This window comes from Anolis carolinensis, chromosome 2 (assembly GCF_035594765.1).
Source record: "Anolis carolinensis isolate JA03-04 chromosome 2, rAnoCar3.1.pri, whole genome shotgun sequence".
In the NCBI taxonomy this organism is placed as follows: domain Eukaryota; kingdom Metazoa; phylum Chordata; class Lepidosauria; order Squamata; family Dactyloidae; genus Anolis; species Anolis carolinensis.
The window spans coordinates 70,633,072-70,652,506 of NC_085842.1; the positions used below are offsets into that span (position 1 = coordinate 70,633,072).

The 19,435-nt window shown below is 39.3% G+C and overlaps 2 protein-coding genes across 8 annotated transcripts in view; one reads left to right on the plus strand and one right to left on the minus strand.

Annotated features, from left to right (window-relative positions):
• Positions 1 to 11,142, plus strand: part of fgd3 (FYVE, RhoGEF and PH domain containing 3) — a 121,140-nt gene extending 109,998 nt beyond the window's left edge. For all 7 annotated transcript variants that reach the window (XM_008115585.3, XM_062969933.1, XM_008115582.2 and 4 more), the window contains 3 exons: positions 2,238 to 2,390; positions 4,869 to 5,009; positions 9,869 to 11,142. In XM_008115585.3, the coding sequence (XP_008113792.2) occupies positions 2,238 to 2,390; positions 4,869 to 5,009; positions 9,869 to 10,093 (519 nt within the window). In that variant the 3' untranslated portion in view covers positions 10,094 to 11,142. The remainder of the gene's footprint in view (positions 1 to 2,237; positions 2,391 to 4,868; positions 5,010 to 9,868) is intronic.
• Positions 1 to 19,435, minus strand: part of LOC134296055 (uncharacterized) — a 435,533-nt gene that overhangs the window by 239,526 nt on the left and 176,572 nt on the right. The window lies entirely within an intron of this gene.

Consider the following 19,435-nt stretch of genomic DNA (forward strand, 5'->3'; position numbering starts at 1 on the left):
AGAAGGAAATACTTCATTCTGTTCGATGATCTATGGCAGAACAGATCATTATCCTGAAGAAAACATTTCTCCTAATCCCATTAGTATCACTCATTTTGGATTGTAGCCACTTTTATGACCATTCTCTGCTTCCATATTACAAGTTTGTCATTATTGCATCCACCATTTAGTTAATTGTTCAATGAAACATTGTCAATTCAGCATTTTGCTGTTTGAGATTTTTAATATGGCTTTGCTAAGACATGGGAGCGGCATTTCCCTAGGATCACCACCCATTGCCAAGCAAGGCTTGTATGTGTTAATTTTCCTTGATGTTATTCTGAATAATTGCAGGTTGCTGCCATGTAACCTATTCACAAATATATGAACACACTGAAAAGATAGCAAATTGTTAGTCTTCAGTGTATTTTTATTCTGAGCAAGAGTTGCTAGTCATCTTTTCTACACCATGCACCTTTAAAAAGGCTGGCCTTGGATACTAAACACCTTGACCTTCAAGGAGGTAAAGAGATGATCCCATTTGCTTCGAGCAGTAAATACCATGAACCAGCATTTGTCTACGTGTAGTTAATTTTACATACCTGGGTATATCTCTGTCATTTCTGTTTCCTTTCTTCCATTTTCTTGGGAATGTTTATTCTACAGGCAGGTCTGTTGGGAATTCTCTAAATTTGCTTGAACTGCTTTCTTACAACTCTCAAAAAAGATTGAATCCTGGACCTTTTGCAGGCAAGGCATCTACTCGGTCACTGCACTAAGGTCCTTCCTCAATTCGATCTTCAAATACAGATTAATTGGTCTGTCTCATAAGTAATTGTAACAACCAGGAACAGTACCTACAACTCCACCAGTTTCTCTTAGTCGATTTTTCAGGAAGTGTACAAGGGCTGTAAGCTTTATATGCTTGGTATCCACATAACATTAAAAAAAAGTGAAATTCTGCTGATATGTTAGATTTTTACGTTTAGATGTCATGTCCCAAGTCTTACCTTGACTTCTTTCATAGCACTAACTTAAAAGCCTTCTGTGGAAATTCTTCTGATAAAAGAAAAAGCTTTTCTTTTATCATAAGCTTTGGGAAAGTTCTTTTTCACTCTTCTTACAAGGGTCAATTGGGATACAGTGAGCTTTCACATGTTAGGTCTCACTTCCTTTATTGTTCACTTTAAAATGATTGAAGAATCTCCCTTGGGATGACATTATTTTCTCTTGTGTGCTATAGCCACATTTAGCTTGAACACAAATAGTACATTTTGGACTTAGTGTCAAGGTTGTATCCAGGACTGGAAAAGCCACTGTTGTTTAAACTCAGTCAGTTTAATCAATTAATGACTTTTCAATATGCGATCCAATTAAGTGTTTAGAGGATTATTTGGTGCTTTGCTCATTTACAGCTGTGTTCAGCACAGGATGCTGTTACTCTACCCAAAATATCAAAATCAGAAAAGAATTTTTAAAAGATGTCTTTAGAAACCCACAGCTGTAGTCTCTCCCTGAGATGCTTCCTCTTCTGTTGCCCTTCACCTTCTGGGTGGGGTTAGGAAGAAAGAAAGAAAAATGTTTACTAGTCAGCTACCAATTTACAGATGCAGATCCCCTTTAATATGTGCCTTCTGAATGTTTCTTGCCATGAAAGAAATAATTTGCCACAAGCAATTCATGCTGTGGAATAACCAGCAAATAAAGACTGATGAACTTATTGGATCAAGTTCAGTATGACTAAACTATACATGTGCTGGTTCAATGTATTTGTGTGTATATGAGTGTGATAGAGAGGAGGAGGAAAAGGAGGAGGAGGAGGAGGAGATTCAAAATGCTACAAAGGAGACATCATACTTAGGAAAGTCAGTAACTTTTGATAAATAGAGCTCTTTTCCTTTTATTTTGGGATGAGTTTCTAGGAAATCTAATAAATGTTTAATCCACTGTAACTGAAAAGCATTTTAGAAGTTAAAAAGGAGTGCAAATCTATAGAGTTGTGATTTTATCCTCTCCCCCATATCTTTCTATAGGTATGGTCTTAGAAAATAGCATAAAGCAGCAAAATCAATTTCCCAATGTTGAGCAAGTGGGGGAAATACAGGGAAGCAATACACAATGGACCTAGAAACCTTTCAACATTATCACTCACTATCATTATTTTCTGGAAATCAAGGTGATTCCAGTTGTAGGGGAATTTTGTTTTTGATGATGACTTAGGAATGAAGTATTATGTTTTTCTTTTTGTTTTAAATCAGGTTATCTGTGCAAAATGTTCTGAATTTAAAACACTTGCTGATAACAGCCGCCAGAACCGAGTGTGCAAAGATTGCTTTCAATTGCCATCAGTGACGCCGTGCATCTCAGGCAATGAAAGTGCCGGAGAACAAAAGAAAAAGATTGCCACTGAGGTACACGTATCTTGTTAATCAGTTCTGAAATTGCTGGCTGCTGCAGCAGAAACATGATTTTCCCTGTTAAAACTCTTGCCCTGCAGTCATTCAGAATTTACCCTGCAGTCCTGTGGAAACTGGGAGGGAGGTCCATGGCCACTCTCTGGGGCTAACTCTCTGGGGCCATGTTGTTCTAGGGGCAGAAACATCTGCTGCCTTCATTTCTACACTGTTAGCACCGTGGGAACAACAAAGAGGGGAATACACCAGAGGAATATCAGAAGAAACTTTGAATCTTTGAATTTGATTCATCAGACTGATTTCAGAATTTGATCAGACTGACACATAGTTCATGTAATTTATTTTCATATATCATTTTCTTCAAAATTATATTTGTGACCAGATTTTGCAGTTAGTCATGTCCCAAACTTCTTCTCTGACAATTTCTTATATCGACTGCTGTTTGTTGAGCCCTGCCCAAATTCTGCTATTGGGATTTTCCAGTAGCTTTCACAGTACTAGACTTTCCATAATTTCTCTTGGATGTCTCAGCAAAGTGAGGCATCCATTAACATAAGGCCTGGCGATTTCAAGAACAAGAGTTACAAGAACTACATGATCCACCAAATGGCATTAGTAAGTTTTCTTACCCTTCTAGAAAACTACTGTAGCAGAACTATAATGCAGTACTGGGAAAACATTTGTCCCCAAATCTAGGTTTGTGGTAATACTAAAAGCCATGCAAATGCTTAAAAGCCACTGACGTGTGACTTGCCGTGTGAAGTAAGCCCCCTTGACATCAAGAAAGGGGAATATTTCTCTTTAATAGGGTTAGATGCTTATCTCCGTGCTAAGTCTTTGAAATTCACAAAGGAAATGCCAAAAATACATATAGCCTGATCAAGTCTGTTTTACCCCTCAGGAGACAATTGATTGGCATCTTTGTATGTTATGCTGGCAAATGCTTCTAGGATTAGAGGCTGAAGTGGTTTTTCCCAATTCATAATTCATGAACTCAGTGAGGTTTTTTTTTTGGTTCAGCAACCCACCCCCTCCCAGCTCCTATTATTTATTAGCTACAGATGGAAGACTTCTGAAATTTGTTATACAAAAATGTACCATAATAGGTGTAGTGTTGTCATTCATAAATGCTCTTCCTCATTTTTGTAACATGGTTCTTAAAGAACGGCATATCTAATTTGCAATCCCCCCTTCTCTTTTTTTATTATGTATCAGAGAAGAACAATTCCACTTCCTGGAAAGAAAGAATTGAAATCTTTACTCTTTACTCAGAACACTGCTACTTTCGTTTCGGTTCAGTTGCATATCTCTTACTTGTAAGGGTATAATGTCAGAGATGGTGTGTTCAAGCGCAACCACAGATAGAATAAATTGTAGGCTACACACATGGAAAACAAATCATGCAGTGCATCTTGGTGTTGTAAGTTTAGGCACCAACTGTTCTTATTTGATGTTGAACCTGATCTGATTTGAACTATTTAGGCAAAATACTTCCTGCTCCTGGAATTAATGGGATCTCAGTCATGAGTTTTTCTTACAAAAATCATACCAAAACCATACAAAGTTAAAGGCTTTATCCACACTATATAATTATAGCTCAATGATTCTACTTTAATTGTCATGGCGACGTCCTTTGGAACTCTAGCATTTTGTTCCAGGTTGCTCCAAGTTCAGGGGAGTGCAGTTGAGCTTTCTCAGTATCTCACCAGCTAACAAATCTCAGGATTCTTGGAGATGGAACTCTGGCAGTTAAAGTATCATCAATCTGTTATGACTGTGCAGTGTGGATGCCCCCAAAGAGAACTGGAGGATGTTAGCTTTTGTATGTCTTCACAAATTTTTAAGAATTCATTGATGAAAATGTCAACATTTCAGACATCATATCTGTGGCATTGTACTTTGATGCTGTCCAGTGTCCAGTATGTGAACTGGCTTGGTGGTCCCATCAAAAACAATGGGATTTGCTTCCAAATACATATGCAGTTGGCTAATCTGATTGGAGATGTGTCTGGGAGATTGCATTTCTCTCCCCTGCATGCATGCACATACACCCAACTCCCAACACCTGGAGTATCCATTTATCCTTGCAGCTGTACTGTACTCTGGCTCCTCTCACTTGTGCTGAGCCAGCTTCCTCATTAATTTTCAATCTCCTCCAACCTACTTTAAGCATGAAAGTAAGTGTGTCATCTTAATTGCTATTCTCAACTTCTGCTGTGGAAGTGGAATCTTTAGCTTAACACTCTTTGAGAACAGTAGTTCAGCACCTACATCTGTTCCTTTAGTCCTGGTTATCTAAAATGATGACTAAAACCCCTGTATATTTAAAGATTGATGCCTTGGTAATTGTACATCTGTGTGCATTCACTATGCACGAGCAAATATTTAAACATAAGCTGTAAAGGTGTATAATCAGCTGTAAATGCCTTCAGCCTAAGAGTGTGAATAGACATTGGTTTTTTTTTTTTTTAATAGAAGCAAACCATTTTGGGAGCAGAAAACAGTATTTTCAGCAGCTACCTCCTCTTCCAAGAGAAAGGAAAAACCTGGTGTAAAGTATGGGTCACCATTCCTAAGGCTGAACCTCTCATCTTATATCTACAAGGAGGCAGTCAGGTAAAAATATTTGCATATTATACATCAGTAATGTAAACAAATGAGTACTGAAATATATAAAATAAGCATGTCATGCTAAGAAATAGGCTCAAATGGTAATTCTCAAAACTGAGGTGAGAGGACTACTTCTCTCCTCTGACAAATTTGTGGACCAGAAGACACACCAGCCTGAGTTGAGAGACTGCCTGTGACAAGTCTGTATAATGCATTGATATTAAGTTTTCATCCTTCAATCAGTCTCTTGTGTTCATGTTTCCTTATGAATTTTCTGTTGTCAGAAATATCTGACAATTTACTGTGCAGTATGCCTTATATGCTCTACTGCTCTGAACAGCCTTCCTTCCAGTCAGGTGACATTCCCATATCAGTAACTCAAACAGAAACCCAAGAATTGAGATGGTCTCTGCCAAGGATAGTAACTCTTAAACCTTTTGAGAGCACAGTTTACTTCCACATTTAATTGCAGAGATAAGTCTGATATCAGAAGATGGGGAAACACTGGGCTTAAAGGATTTGTCTTGCTTTTGACAACTGAGTGACCTTGCTGTGTTCAGTAGCATGTGTTCCCACCATATACTAGTTTCTTTAAGAAGAAAGTCTTCCTTTCTTAAAGAAGGTCATTAGGTATTTCCTTGCTGCCTATCTGGAATGACAAAGAGTAGCAGTGTGTTGACAGACAGAATGTGCAGAAAAATTGCTTTCCTATACAATTTGTAATGAAAATCCTTAAATATGGAAAAAACTATTTTGTACTCATTGTCTGTAGTTCCAAGTACTATAGGATAATAGGTTGGCAGAATTATGAGAAGTTGCAATTAGTATTACAAGAAAGGTTTCCTTAGTTCAATTCTTTGTATGCCTCTCCCGTGGTGCCAAATGGGTGATAGTTTTTTTTTCCTCTCAGATTCATGAAATCCCACATGATTTTATGAGGAAACTACAGAGTACTTCCCTTATAAGTAAACGTACAGTTATAAAAGTGAATGTTTTTGCAGTACATTTAAATAAACAGCAAGAAAGAGTCTTGTGCACATTAAATGCTAACGAATGTATAATAACACAAGCTTTCATGACTATAGCCCACCAATTGCCGTAATACAATAAATATGTCAACCTTTACAGTTTCACAGAACTCTTGTTTTTGTCACAACAGGCCAGCATTGTTAATGCTTTTGGCTATTCAAATACCACCACTTTCTTGGAGACCTAGCCTTGTGCCAAATGCTAGCAGAGTATGTATATGGGATAAGTAAAAGCTATTAACACTGAAGGCAGGAAGTCTGGGCCTCATAGTATCTACCAAATATCAACTATGTAGCAGTAATTGCAGATCTCTCTGTCCTCCTGTTCCTTAAAGAAAAGATCGATAGCCGGAGAATTTATATCCATATTTCATAGAATCATAGAATCATAGAATAGTAGAGTTGGAAGAGACCTCATGGGCCATCCAGTCCAACCCCCTGCCAAGAAGCAGGAAATCGCATTCAGAGCACCCCCGACAGATGGCCATCCAGCCTCTGCTTAAAAGCCTCCAAAGAAGGAGCCTCCACCACGGCCCGGGGAAGAGAGTTCCACTGCCGAACAGCTCTCACAGTGAGGAAGTTCTTCCTGATGTTCAGGTGGAATCTCCTTTCCTGTAGTTTGAAGCCATTGTTCCGTGTCCTAGTCTGCAGGGCAGCAGAAAACAAGCTTGCTCCCTCCTCCCTATGACTTCCCCTCACATATTTGTACATGGCTATCATGTCTCCTCTTAGACTTCTCTTCTGCAGGCTAAACATGCCCAGTTCTTTAAGCCTCCCCTCACAGGGCTTGTTCTCCAGACCTTTGATCATTTTAGTTGCCCTCCTCTGGACACATTCCAGCTTGTCAACATCTCCCTTCAACTGCGGTGCCCAGAATTGGACACAGTATTCCAGGTGTGGCCTGACGAAGGCAGAATAGAGGGGGAGCATGACTTCCCTGGATCTAGACGCTATACCCCTATTTATGCAGGCCAAAATCCCATTGGATTTTTTGCAGCCGAATCACATTATAGGCTCATGTTTAACTTGTTGTCCACAAGGACTCCAAGGTCTTTTTCGCACACACTGTTGTCTAGCCAGGCATCCCCCATTCTGTATCTTTGCATTCCATTTTTTCTGCCAAAATGAAGTATCTTGCATTTATCCCTGTTAAACTTCATTTTGTTAGTTTCGGCCCATCTCTCTAGTCTGTCAAGATTGTTTTGAATTCTGCTCCTGTCTTCTGGAGTGTTGGCTATCCCTCCCAGTTTGGTGTCATCTGCAAACTTAATGATCGTGCCTTCTAACCCTTCGTCTAAGTTGTTAATAAAGATGTTGAACAGAACCGGGCCCAGGACGGAACCCCGCAGCACTCCACTCATGACTTCTTATGTATGCTTCCCTAGCACAGAAAAAAACCACTGTCAAAAAATATACTCTACCTTCCCAAGGCAGTGTGTTGTCCTGTTCAATGCCAAAGCTATGGAGAGAATTTGTTACTAGTGTTATGTTTTTGGAGTAAACCTTGCCCCGTTCTGTGTCTCAGCTTTCGTTTGGGGCCCTGATCCACTTTCAAGAGCCTCCCAAAATTTGGGAGGGGGGTTCGGATCAGGGGCCCAAAATTCAGACCATTATGGGGGTGGGGGGGGGGGTTTCTCACCCACTGTCTCCCCTTCCTGGCACTCTTCTTACCTGTTAACACCTGCTTTTTCCCTCTAGAGTAAGGCATTCAGCTGCTTGGAGCCCACCAGCAGACCCTACCAGCTGCCAAACACGCCCTCCATACTCTTGGAGTGTGTGTGTGTGTGGTGGGGCTCGCAGAGCTGGCCTGCAGACCTTGCCAGCCGCCAAACACGCCCTCCAAACTCTCAGAGAGTGTGTATGTGTGGTGGGGCTTGCAAGCAGGCCCAAAGCCTGCCTGCAGACACTAGCAGCCACCAAACATGCCCGCCACACTCTCAGACAGTGTGTGTGTGTGTGTGTGTGTGTGTGTGTGTGTGTGTGCAAGCAGGCTTGGAGCTCGCCTGCAGCCTTGCTCCAGGCCTGGCTACATGCAGGCAAGGAGGCAATTTCGGCTTGACATGAAAGCAGGCTTTCGTGTTGAGCAGATTTCCATGTCGGAAAGGAGCTTCCTGTTTCATGCTTCCAGATAAATGGAAGACATGAAAGAAACAAGAAAAACGGTAGGGACAAATTTTGTGCACATGTCTATTTGTTACCCTAGCAGTCGATGGCAGTGCAACTTCAAATTATGGTGGCTTCAAGAATGAGAGACGTCCAGGTCCCCCTGATCATCAACATCCCTGCTCAGGTCTTGCAGACTCAAGGCTGTGACTTTCTTCATTGAGTCTATCTAGAATGCAAACCTCTTTTATTACTGCCTTCTACTTTATCAAACATTGTTTTTTCTTCTTAGTCACATCTTTTCATGATATATCCAAACCTCATCTTGGCTTCTACAAAGGATGCAGATGTGATTTGCTGTAAGACCCATTTTTTGGTCTTTCTAGCAAAACATAGTATCTGTAAAACTCTTCTCCAGCACTATATTTTAAAAGAGCAGATCTCCTTCTAATCAGCTTTCTTTACTGTCCAGCTTTCACAGCTATACATAGAAAATGTAATTACAGTGACATGGAAAATCCCAACTTTAGTACTCAAGGATATATCTTTACACTTCACGGTCTTGTCTAGTTCCTTCTTAGCTGCCCTTCAAAGTCCTAGTCTTCTTCAGATTTCTTGACTTCAGTCTCCATTCTTAGGAGCACACAATCCAACCACCACAGAAAGATAGTTTCATTGGTGGGTGGTGTGAGTTAGGAGTCTGTAATATTAGACATGAACCTAAATCTATCATACATGCTGAGATGGGAATGGTACCGGGTCAATCGTTGGGGAGTACCAGGTATATTCTTTTTGTTCTTTCTTGAAACACGTTGGACATACTAAATAAGCCAGGCAGCCTGATGATTGTTTCTTTCCATGTTCCCTTTCCTAAAACTGTTTCTTTGTATTAAGGCCATGGATGAAATAGGTAGAATGCCACTAACTTTGGGGATGTGTGTTCCCTAGTGTAAGATAAGATTCCCCAGAGTTGCTACTTAAGATAGTTCTGTGCACCAGGACTCCTTTGATGCAGAAGCATCCTAGCCTAAGCCATGGGAACAGAATTATGAGTTAAATGTATCAATCATATATACACATATGTGTCTGTCTATCATCTATCTATCACCTATATCTTGTCTGTCTGTCTATCAAATCATAAAGAGTTGCAAGAGAGCCTCACAAGTCGCCCAGTCTAAACTCCTGCCATGCAGAAACAAAAGCACTCCTGAAAGATGTCTATCCAATCTGTTTAAAGACCTCTAAAGAAGCAGACTCTGCTATCCTCTGAGGCAGTCAGATAGCTCTCACAGTAAATATGGTCTTCCAAATTTTTAGATGGAATCTTTTTTCTTGAATCCATTTGTTTTGTTCTAGTCCAGGCATGGGCAAACTTTGGCCCTCCAGCTGTTTTGGACTTCAACAGCCAGTAGGCTGTTAGGAATTGTGAGAGTTGAAGTCGAAAACACCTGGAGGGCCAACATTTGCCCATGCCTGCTCTAGTCTCTGGAGTGGCAGAAAACAAGCTTGCTCTGTCTGTATCTGCAAACTCCTCTAAATCTTTTTTTAATCTGTTTTTTACCTCAACACAATACTAGGAAACCCAATACTAGTACAACTCAGTACAAACAAAGTCAGAAGTGTCAACCCCATGAATTGTTTTTATTCTGAAATTTCATGCTGCTGTGCATTCATTTCAAGATGCTTTTGCTGAGTTCTCATCACTGCTTTTCACCTCTTTCTGTGTTTGTTTAGGACGGACGAGTCCCACGCAGTATACCTTTACCAGGATATGAAGTGGATTTCCCACATTCTGGTGAGAAGTTTGAATCCAAGTATGTTTTCAAACTCTGCCAGTCTCAACAGACTTTGTATTTCAGTGCCGATGATGAAGACTTGCAAATAAAATGGATGGATATTCTCACCAAAGCGGCTAAAGGGGAGATTCAGAATCCAAGTGAAGAATCCAGTAACTCCTAACGTCTTTTTATGTGGTTCAAACTGTATCTGTGAGAAAGAAGAAGTTATCTAAATGTTTTATTCATGGCACTTTGAAAATCTACATGGCTTTATATTTCTGTATGTCTGTATGGGGGTTTCAGTGATTTTTTTCCCCCATATCTCCCATTTAATTGTACATTCATTACAAGCAGTACTGATTGTTCAGCATATACTTTGTTAGATGGAATATGTAGATATAGTTGTTAATGGTGATTTTGTTGATATTAATGGTAAAGGAAAAAGAAAAGAAAAGGAGAAAGCATTAATTTGCGCATAGATGATTGGAAAACAATCCATTTCCTGCTCCCTTATCCCCTGTATTTTTGTTCATTTCAATTGCTGTTTAAGTGAAGGATGTGTATAGTCTGTGAATTACGAAGTTCTGCCTTTAAGTTAAATGTTGTACAAGGCTTGTGGCTGGCCACTGACATGCAATTCTCTGTCTTATCTTCTGAGGGGTTCCCCCCCCCCCCCAAAAAAAAAGGTCTCCTCTGAGCTATATGAACAATGCAATGGGATTTGTTTCGGTAATACTGTTCTTTCTTAAAATGATTTTTTTTCAATAGAAAAATACTGTAGAGTACATTTCTAAAGTCTTCTGGAAGCCATTGCGGAAGACATTTTGAAATTTCAATATCAAGTATTTATATATATTATCTATATAAATATATTCATTTTTTTACTTTTTTCCCAAGCTTTTCCTATTTCTTTCTATGGCCTCCTTTTTTAAGGTATACAAACAAATCTTTTATACTGCAAACTGGGATGTTACCAATAAATCAGCCTTTCTAATGCACCCAGCAAGGTAACTTTTCTTATTGTTTAGAATGATTAACATTTTTGGGTAATCAAGGATTTATTTATATAATTTGTAAATACCATACATTAAGCATTTTTTACAAATCTGATCTAATTTAGACTTAGTCTTCAGATTAGGCTAATTGTATAAACTGATTTTGTAATTTGTTTCTGGTGAACTTCTGTTTTCAAAAGTATTTATGTATACAAATAAAAATCCATGCCATTGATTGCTGACTCAGCTACTCAAAACAAGGAGGTTTGGGTCAGTGCTGGGAAACCTGTGGTTCTCCACAAGTAGACGCAAATGACTCTGATAGTAAAGAAGTTCTTACTAACTTCTTTACTAACTTACCCATGCCTCACAGCCTCTGAGGATGCCTGCCATAGATGTGGGCGAAACGTCAGGAGAGAATACTTCTGGAACATGGCCACACAGCCCGAAAGACATACAACAACCCTGTGATCCCAGCCATGAAAGCCTTCAACAACACATTCTTACTAATGGTTAGGTAAAAGCCCCTTTCTTGCAGTGTGAATGTGTTTTTAGTTTATCTCCGAAGTGGCAGAAAACCACCTTCCCTCGTCTTCTACTTCACATCTTTTCAGATGGTTAAAGAGAGCTATCACGTCACCGTTGTTCTCCAAGCTAAACATACAGAACCCCCTCATAAGCCTTGGTTTCTAAACCTTTAATCAAACTTCTCTGGACACTTTATTTGCTGATGTCCTTCTTGAACTGTGGTGCCCCAAACTGGACACAGTATTCCATAAGTGGCAGTACTGCATCTTTGATCTCTCAATACTATGCTCAAATGCAGCCCAGAACTGCACTGGGTTTTGGGCACTGTTTCACAGTGTTGACTCATGTTTAGCTTGTGGCCAACTAAAAACCCTAGTTCAGTCATTTGTCACCTATTCTATATAAGTGAATTTAGGTAAGCACCTTTCACTTATCCCCTTTGAAAATCATTTTGTTATGTCATTGATTTCCAATCTGTCAAGGTCACTTTCCCGTTCTTTGGGATATTAGCTACCCCCCTAATTCAGTGTTGTCTGAAAATTTTGTAAACATGTCTTCTTTTCCATCATCTATTTTGTAAGAATGCTAACATCAGGTTCAGGATGGAACCCTGAAACACTCCACTAGTAATTTCTTTCCTAGATGAAGAGCAACCATTGGTGAGCACTGTGAATTCTATGAATTTGTTACAGATCCACCTTATTGTAGCATTGACTAGTACATTTATGTCTGTTACATTCGAAATCACCCATGCGATTAGTGGGACCATCAACTGCTACCTGATTGAGAAGAAAAGACCTCTGCAGATCACAGCAGCTACTTCCCAATAAGTGGGTCCTAGGGGGATTGGGAGGAGAGTCACTGTGTAACACTGAGTATGATGATTAGGCACATGTAAATTCACAGTTGTTATGATTTGTTTTTGAGAAACCCATGTTTCGTCTTAATATAGTTGTGCTGCAACTTACATAGTTTAGCCAGCATATCCAATGTCCAGAGATGTTGGGGGATGTGGTACAACGACATCCAGAGAACCACGGGTTCCTATTTGATTTAGGTGAACATTTAGATTCCAAATGACTTCCTTGGGTTCAAGGTAAATAATCACATAGCCCTTCTTGACAATCTCCCTTCTTGTTCCCCCTTTATAATCGCCTGGTATGGTCCACTCATCAGATGTTTCTACATTTTGACATGTTTGTCAAACATGACATCGTTGTAGTTATAGCAGGCATCTCCTTCCCCATGTAACAGTCCCATCTATGAAATGTTTCTTGAATCCTCAAATTCTAGCAATGCAGTAACTTAAAGCATCACTTGACCATTTATTCACCCAAAGAAAAGGGGAAGATAGTTGCCAACAGAATGCAAACACAGTAAATATAGAAGTTCTAGGTACAAACTGTTTTTCAGTGTTTCACTCTCTATAATGATAAAATTTTTGGAACTGAAAGAAATTTTCAATGAAGGGAGTACAAAGCCCAGAAATTGGAAGAGCAATGCCCCCATTGTTCTATCTCTTCTTTCAATGTCAATTTTCCTCATATTCATGTTTCATTATTTCTGAGATGCATAGGTAAAGGTAAAAGTTTTCTTCTGACATTAAGTCTAGTTATGTCCTACTCTGGGGGTTGGTGCTCATCTTCATTTCTAAGGCACAGATGCCTCCAAGGTCATCTGGCTGGCATGACTACATGGAGGGCAATTACCTTCCCGCTGGGAGCAGTACCTATTAATCTACTCACATTTGTATGTTTTTGAACTACTAGGTTGGCAGAAGCTAGAGCTAACAGTAGGAGCTCACCCCACTCCCCGGATTCGAACCGCCAACCTTTCGGTCAGTAAGTTCAGCAGCTCAGTGATTTAACCTGCTGTACCACCAAGATGCATATGAAACAGAAATTAATGTCATGTTTAGACTTGAGATCTTATCAGATTAGGAAATAATCCGTTTATATTAATATGCATCCTGTATTTTTTTAGGACTGGATTCATATGTAAAAACAGCCCCTCAACAATGTAAAGGTAAAGGTTTCCCCTGACGTTAAGTCCAGTCATGTCTGACTCTGGGGGTTGGTGCTCATCTCCATTTCTAAGCCGAAGAGCCGGCGTTGTCCGTAGACACCTCCAAGGTCATGTGGCCGGCATGACTGCATGGAGCGCCGTTACCTTCCTGCCAGAGCAGTACCTATTGATCTACTCACATTGGCATGTTTTCGAACTGCTAGGTTGGCAGGAGCTGGAGCTAACAGCGGCCACTCACGCCACTCCCGGGGCTTTCGGTCTGCAGCTCTGTGCTTTAACGCTCTTTGCCACCGGGGCTCCTAATGTATAAAATTATGGTAAATACAAAAAACACTTTTTGGATCCTATGTGCAATCACTCTGTTTCTGTGACTTTTGCAGACAGATTCCAACGGATTACTGATGGAATGGGGCAAACATCTTGTGATAGGAGACATTCGTAATCGTGGTCAAAGAGTCTTAGAAATGGAGTATAGCCCAATGAAATAAGATCCTTGTATCCCATCACCAAGATATCTCATGTACATCAAGTTTTCAAATATACGAAATACAGAACACTTCTGGTCCCAAGCATTTTGGATTAGAATGTTGAACCTTGTACAGGCTTCTTTTGCAACATGGAATGAGTGTGTGTGTGTGTGGGGGGGGGGGGGGAATAGTTTGAGGGACCTGCCAGACATATACCATTGTTTCTTTTTCAAGGGAAACTGCAAAGGAACACTTTTGTCAAGTGAAACAAAGGGAAGTTGAAAATAGTGGGGCTGGAGCACTCCTCAAGCAAAGGTGTTTGCTGGGACCAATGTTTGCAGTATTCGCTTGTAGCACAATCATGGTAACCAGGACTTCAGACTTTACCAATCATTATGGTGTTGTTGTATGTCTTTCGGGCTGTGTGGCCATGTTCCAGAAAGACAGCCCGAAAGACATACAACAACCCTGTGATTCTGGCCATGAAAGCCTTCGACAACACATTATGGTGTTATTTAAAAAAAAAAAACCCTGCAAATCAGGATCATCATCAGGGTCTGGATAGATGACCTAGGGAACCTTGTCTTACTGGAATTCTCTAGGGAACACCACCAAGTCTTCTTTTCTAAGCCTTGGCCATTCACCCACTAAGTACGCACAAGTGTTACACCTCCCCTTACCTCACACCTTTGCAATAAACAAGAGAATGGCAATTAGCCAGCTCTCTTGTCTCACAAAAGACCTAGGTCTGACTAAGTCATAAACCCATTAAGTCATCTTCCCACCCATTTGTCCTATTCTTGGGACCCGTCAAGAGACCCAGCCATCCAAACCCCAGGAGTAAGCACATCAACTAGCCTTTGTTCTCCATAACCCAGCCCCACATTCTTTCCCAATCTTCTGTTGGACACAAACAGACAGCAGACAGCTTCAACTGCAGCCAATGACAGTTTATTCCATACTATGCGCCAATCAGAAAGTATAAATAAATGTACTTTTGAACCAATGGGATTACTGATCCTGATTTGCAACAACCAGAAACTAAATGAATGTATTTTTGAACCAAAGAAATTGCAGATCCTGAAACTGCACCAATCATCTCTTTTTCTCATGTGTCTAAATTCTCTATGTAATATTCATGCTTCTACTTGTAAAACATGCTGGATTTGCGAATTGCTACACACACACACCCCGTGCTGTTCCTGCCTTCAACTCCTGTATATTTCATTGAACCAACTGGGAAGTGTAATACTCTTGGAGGACCTGAGATTTAGAACAACAATAGGACCACCTTGGGTTTCCATGAGTCAGAAAGACCTTGAAGGTACACAATAACAATTTGAAAGACAGAGAACACAATAAGAGATTGCATTTTGTTGCACCCCCTTCCTTGTTTAGTTTTGGCCCTTAGTAATGATCAGTTGCACTTCTTACACTTTTTTCTTGAAGTAAAAATTATCAATATGAATCATTTTTATTGGCTTATGGAACAGAATAAAAGGGGAGAGGAATCTTGGGAATAGCAAAAGACCTTGAGACTGAATCATTATCATCATCACCATCTCCTCTCAACTGTCTAGCTAGATATTGGAAGCCCAGAATCAAATCCTGGCTTGGCTATGAAGCTTACTGGTTAGCCTTAGGCAATGTACTGTTTCTCTGTCTCAGATACAGCAGTTGGTTTGCTAAAATATGCACAGAGCCCCTTGGAGGAGAAACAGAAAAAGAGGAAAAAAAGAAGCCTAGTATATAAAAAGCAAATACAATGTTTGTTTATAGGCAAGATCATAGGTGGGAGCTGAATGCACATAGATTCAGAAGAAGAAAGAATTTATTCTAAAAAAGAGACAACAGAAAAAACAAAGAGGGAGAAATAAATGCAAACAAATAATGTCATATGTGCCAGTGGTGAAAGCTAGGAATTATAATGAAAGGAAAATGCTGATGATGATTGGGTAAAATATTATGATTTTTTTTAAAGAATGTAAAGTTTAGATTTTAAAACATGCAAAAAAGAAAGGAAGAAAAAGAAGAGGCACATAGGGTGCAGTTATAGCCTAGGTCATATATTTAAATTAGTTGACTGGATATCCTAAAATATTAATTTGGTATTTATACAAGGATATACATTTCATGCAAAATTACTGCAATCTGACACCATTTTAACTGCTATGGGATCATGGGATCTATAGCTTGGGGTAGCACTGGTACTCTTTGGCAGAGAAGGCTAAAGACCTTGTTAAATTAAAACTCCCATGATTCCATAGCATTCAGTCTTGATTGTAACTGATGTCAAACTGCATTAATTCTATAGTGTATGTGCACTCTAAGATAGATGCTGAATATTTCTTGGAACCCTGAAGCCTGTAACCTTATCGAGAACAATAAGAGTATGTAAGCTGCAGCCATGCTGAACATACCTTATATTCCTAGTAACATGAATACAGTTTATTTTTCTCATCAGAGAGAGTGACTTGGCTAAAGTCATTAAGTGGATTTCTCTGGCTGAACAGGGATTTGAACCCTTGTCTCCTGGAGATCTTGATAACACTCAGGCCACTCCATCATACTGATTCCATAAATACAGTAGAGTTTCACTTATCCAACATAAACGGGCCGGCAGAACATTGGATAAGTGAATATCTTGGATAATAAGGAGGGATTAAAGAAAAGCCTATTAAACATCAATTTAGGTTATGATTTTACCAATTTAAGCACCAAAACATCATGTTATACAACAAATTTGACACAAAAAGCAGTTCAATACGCAATCATGTTACGTAGTAATTACTGTATTTACGAATTTAGCACCAAAATATCACGATGTATTGAAAACATTGACTACAAAAATGCGTTGGATAATCCAGAACGTTGGATAAGTGAGACTCTACTGTAGATAGATGCATACTTATTTTTCCTAATATAAAATGTATATGCTATCATATGCCTATCCAAAAAGGAACAATGACTAGTCACAGCATATCATATGTCTCAAAGGAGCATTATCTGTATTAATTACCAACATTTAGCTGAAGTATCATTTTCTCCCCTAAAAAGAGATGTGGAGTCCAATGTGTCAGAAACTTCCATTTTTGCTGAACCAAGACTACTTTAAAATCTGAAGAGATTTTAAATATTGATGCGATGGCAATTTTCCACTGGTTATTCTCTACAGGATGACCTAACTCTTTCTTCCACTCAATACTAACTTCATTTCCATCAAATTTAGTCTTTTCCAATAAACATTTATAAACTGAAATTTTGAGTTTCAATTTCTCTGAAGATGCAATTAGAACTTCCAACACAGCATGAATAGCTGAGGCCTCACAGCTGTTGGCCCGTATATTGGATTTTGAGATGATTACCTAATGGCAAATTTGTTATACATATATATTTTATTTATCCAATGTATTTGTTTATTTCCTCTTAGCCCAAGAGATAAAAATATTCTTTAAAATCAGAGTAGAACCATTTTAAAACTAAAAACAGCATGCAATTAAAACATATACACAAAAATCAACTCTTGACTTTAAGAAGCAAAAGCAGACAAAAACAATACAATACAACCACCAAATCCACAGTTACTAGCAGCTTTCCCAATCCAACTTGCCCTGGGAATGGCAAAGCACTGAGGTTTGCCACCTTTCGAAATGTATAGCTCTGCAGCTCTGCCTCTTTTCCTTTATTAGGGATAATAGAGGGCAGTGTGGAGTACTTAGTGGTGGTTTTCCCAATTCCTTCCTCTGAAGTATTGCCTACAGCACCAAGTATTTCTTGGCAACCACCCATCCAAATACCAACCAAAGCTGATCTTGCTTAGCTTCCAGGATTTGGTATCCATTGGAGTATAAATCTACAAATTATCTGAAGTTCTGTCATTTGTTTGCATTATTCATTCATATGCAGCTTCATGGGATCCAAGAAAGTGATACATATGCCTATATGTGGATATATGTGTTGTGTATGGTTTGTGACAGAAAAGGACATCTCAAGTTCAGTGAGCCTACAAACAAGGGGCTCAGCATTATAGTCCAGTACCCTTGTTTCGTAATGAAACAGCATGTATGACCCCGAACTGAAAGGTAAGGTAACTGACAGCTGTCAAGCATCAGTTTCTTTTCTTGACCTAACTAAGGTAGTTTGGCCCCGTTGCTGAGATATGAGGAGGAGAGTGGGTGTGCAACTGTTCTGAGGCTCTTGTTGCTTGCATGCTTTCCGTGGGTGTTTCTTAAACTGAGCTGAACTCTTAAGAAACGAAATGCTCCACCTGTATCACAAGCTTAAAGTGGCAGGAAACTAGAGATCATCACTGATCTGTTCCCAGTTAGAAAACGGAAGTTAGAAGAGAAACCACAGCTAAGACAATTAGTTGCAAGAATAAAATGTTACTTGGTTTGATCAGTGAGCACATGGTTTATTTTCACTTGGTCCCTGAATGACAGTAACACTGATGCCAATTGGATCTCCAAGGAGAGGTTCTATCATAATTGGAGTGCTGGAAGTTGTAGTCCAACATTTGGAAGGCAACATGATTCCCACTTTTTAGTTTCTTCCTCTCCAAGTCAGTTTTGATTATACCTATCAATAAAGCCCTTGTACCCACCTTTCCATAATTTTGCATTTTCTAAAAACAAAGCACCTTGACAAAAGTATACTGTTTTTACCACCAAACAATGTTGGTATGATTTTAAACTACTCTAGAATTGAAAAACCCATTATGCACAAAGCCTGCTCAGCTGTCTGAAATCTGGCAGGCATTATCTTTACACAAATCACAACTTTGATTGCAGATCTCACCTAATTTGTCAAAAAGCATAGGATCCTTTCTTGATTTTTTTAAAATTACAATGGAAGATGGTGCCCAAAACTCTATATCAAAATTTCCCCCTAAAAGTAGACAGATTTCATCCCTTTAAAATGTTCTATTTCATATGCAAATGCAATCTTATTGAGAAACAGATATCTGACTGAGCTTCTGATTTTGACTTTGGATTCAGTTTTGAGATGAACTGCGTAACTTTCTAAATCAAGTGGTTTTCTGAATTGTCAAATTTGAGTCTGAATTGACATGCCTCTGTTTATGGCTATTGTGAGCCCTTTGCAACTAATTTTCTGACCAAAGATTGACAATCACAGCCTGACCACTGACAGTTATGGAACATGTTGGTTCATTGTTTAACAAAGTGGTCTTGAAAAAATATAGTAAGTACCATTTGGTACCTGTTATATGTTCATTAAAATATGTATTGTGCCTTTTCTGTTTGTTTTTGGTAATTGTAGGTAGCCTGCCTCCCCTCAGTCTTCCAAACCACAGCTCAAATATTCATGTTGTTACATTTTGCTGTTATGATACATTAAGTGTTCTCACTTACAATGCAGTCTAGAAAGTGTGAAATTTGTAAGCGGAGTATGCTGCTTTGGCCTTTTCACATGACTGAATGTGAAAATCCTGTAGAATCCAGTTACTTTTCTGTCAGTGCTTTACAAGGGCAGCTCAAGGCATACGCC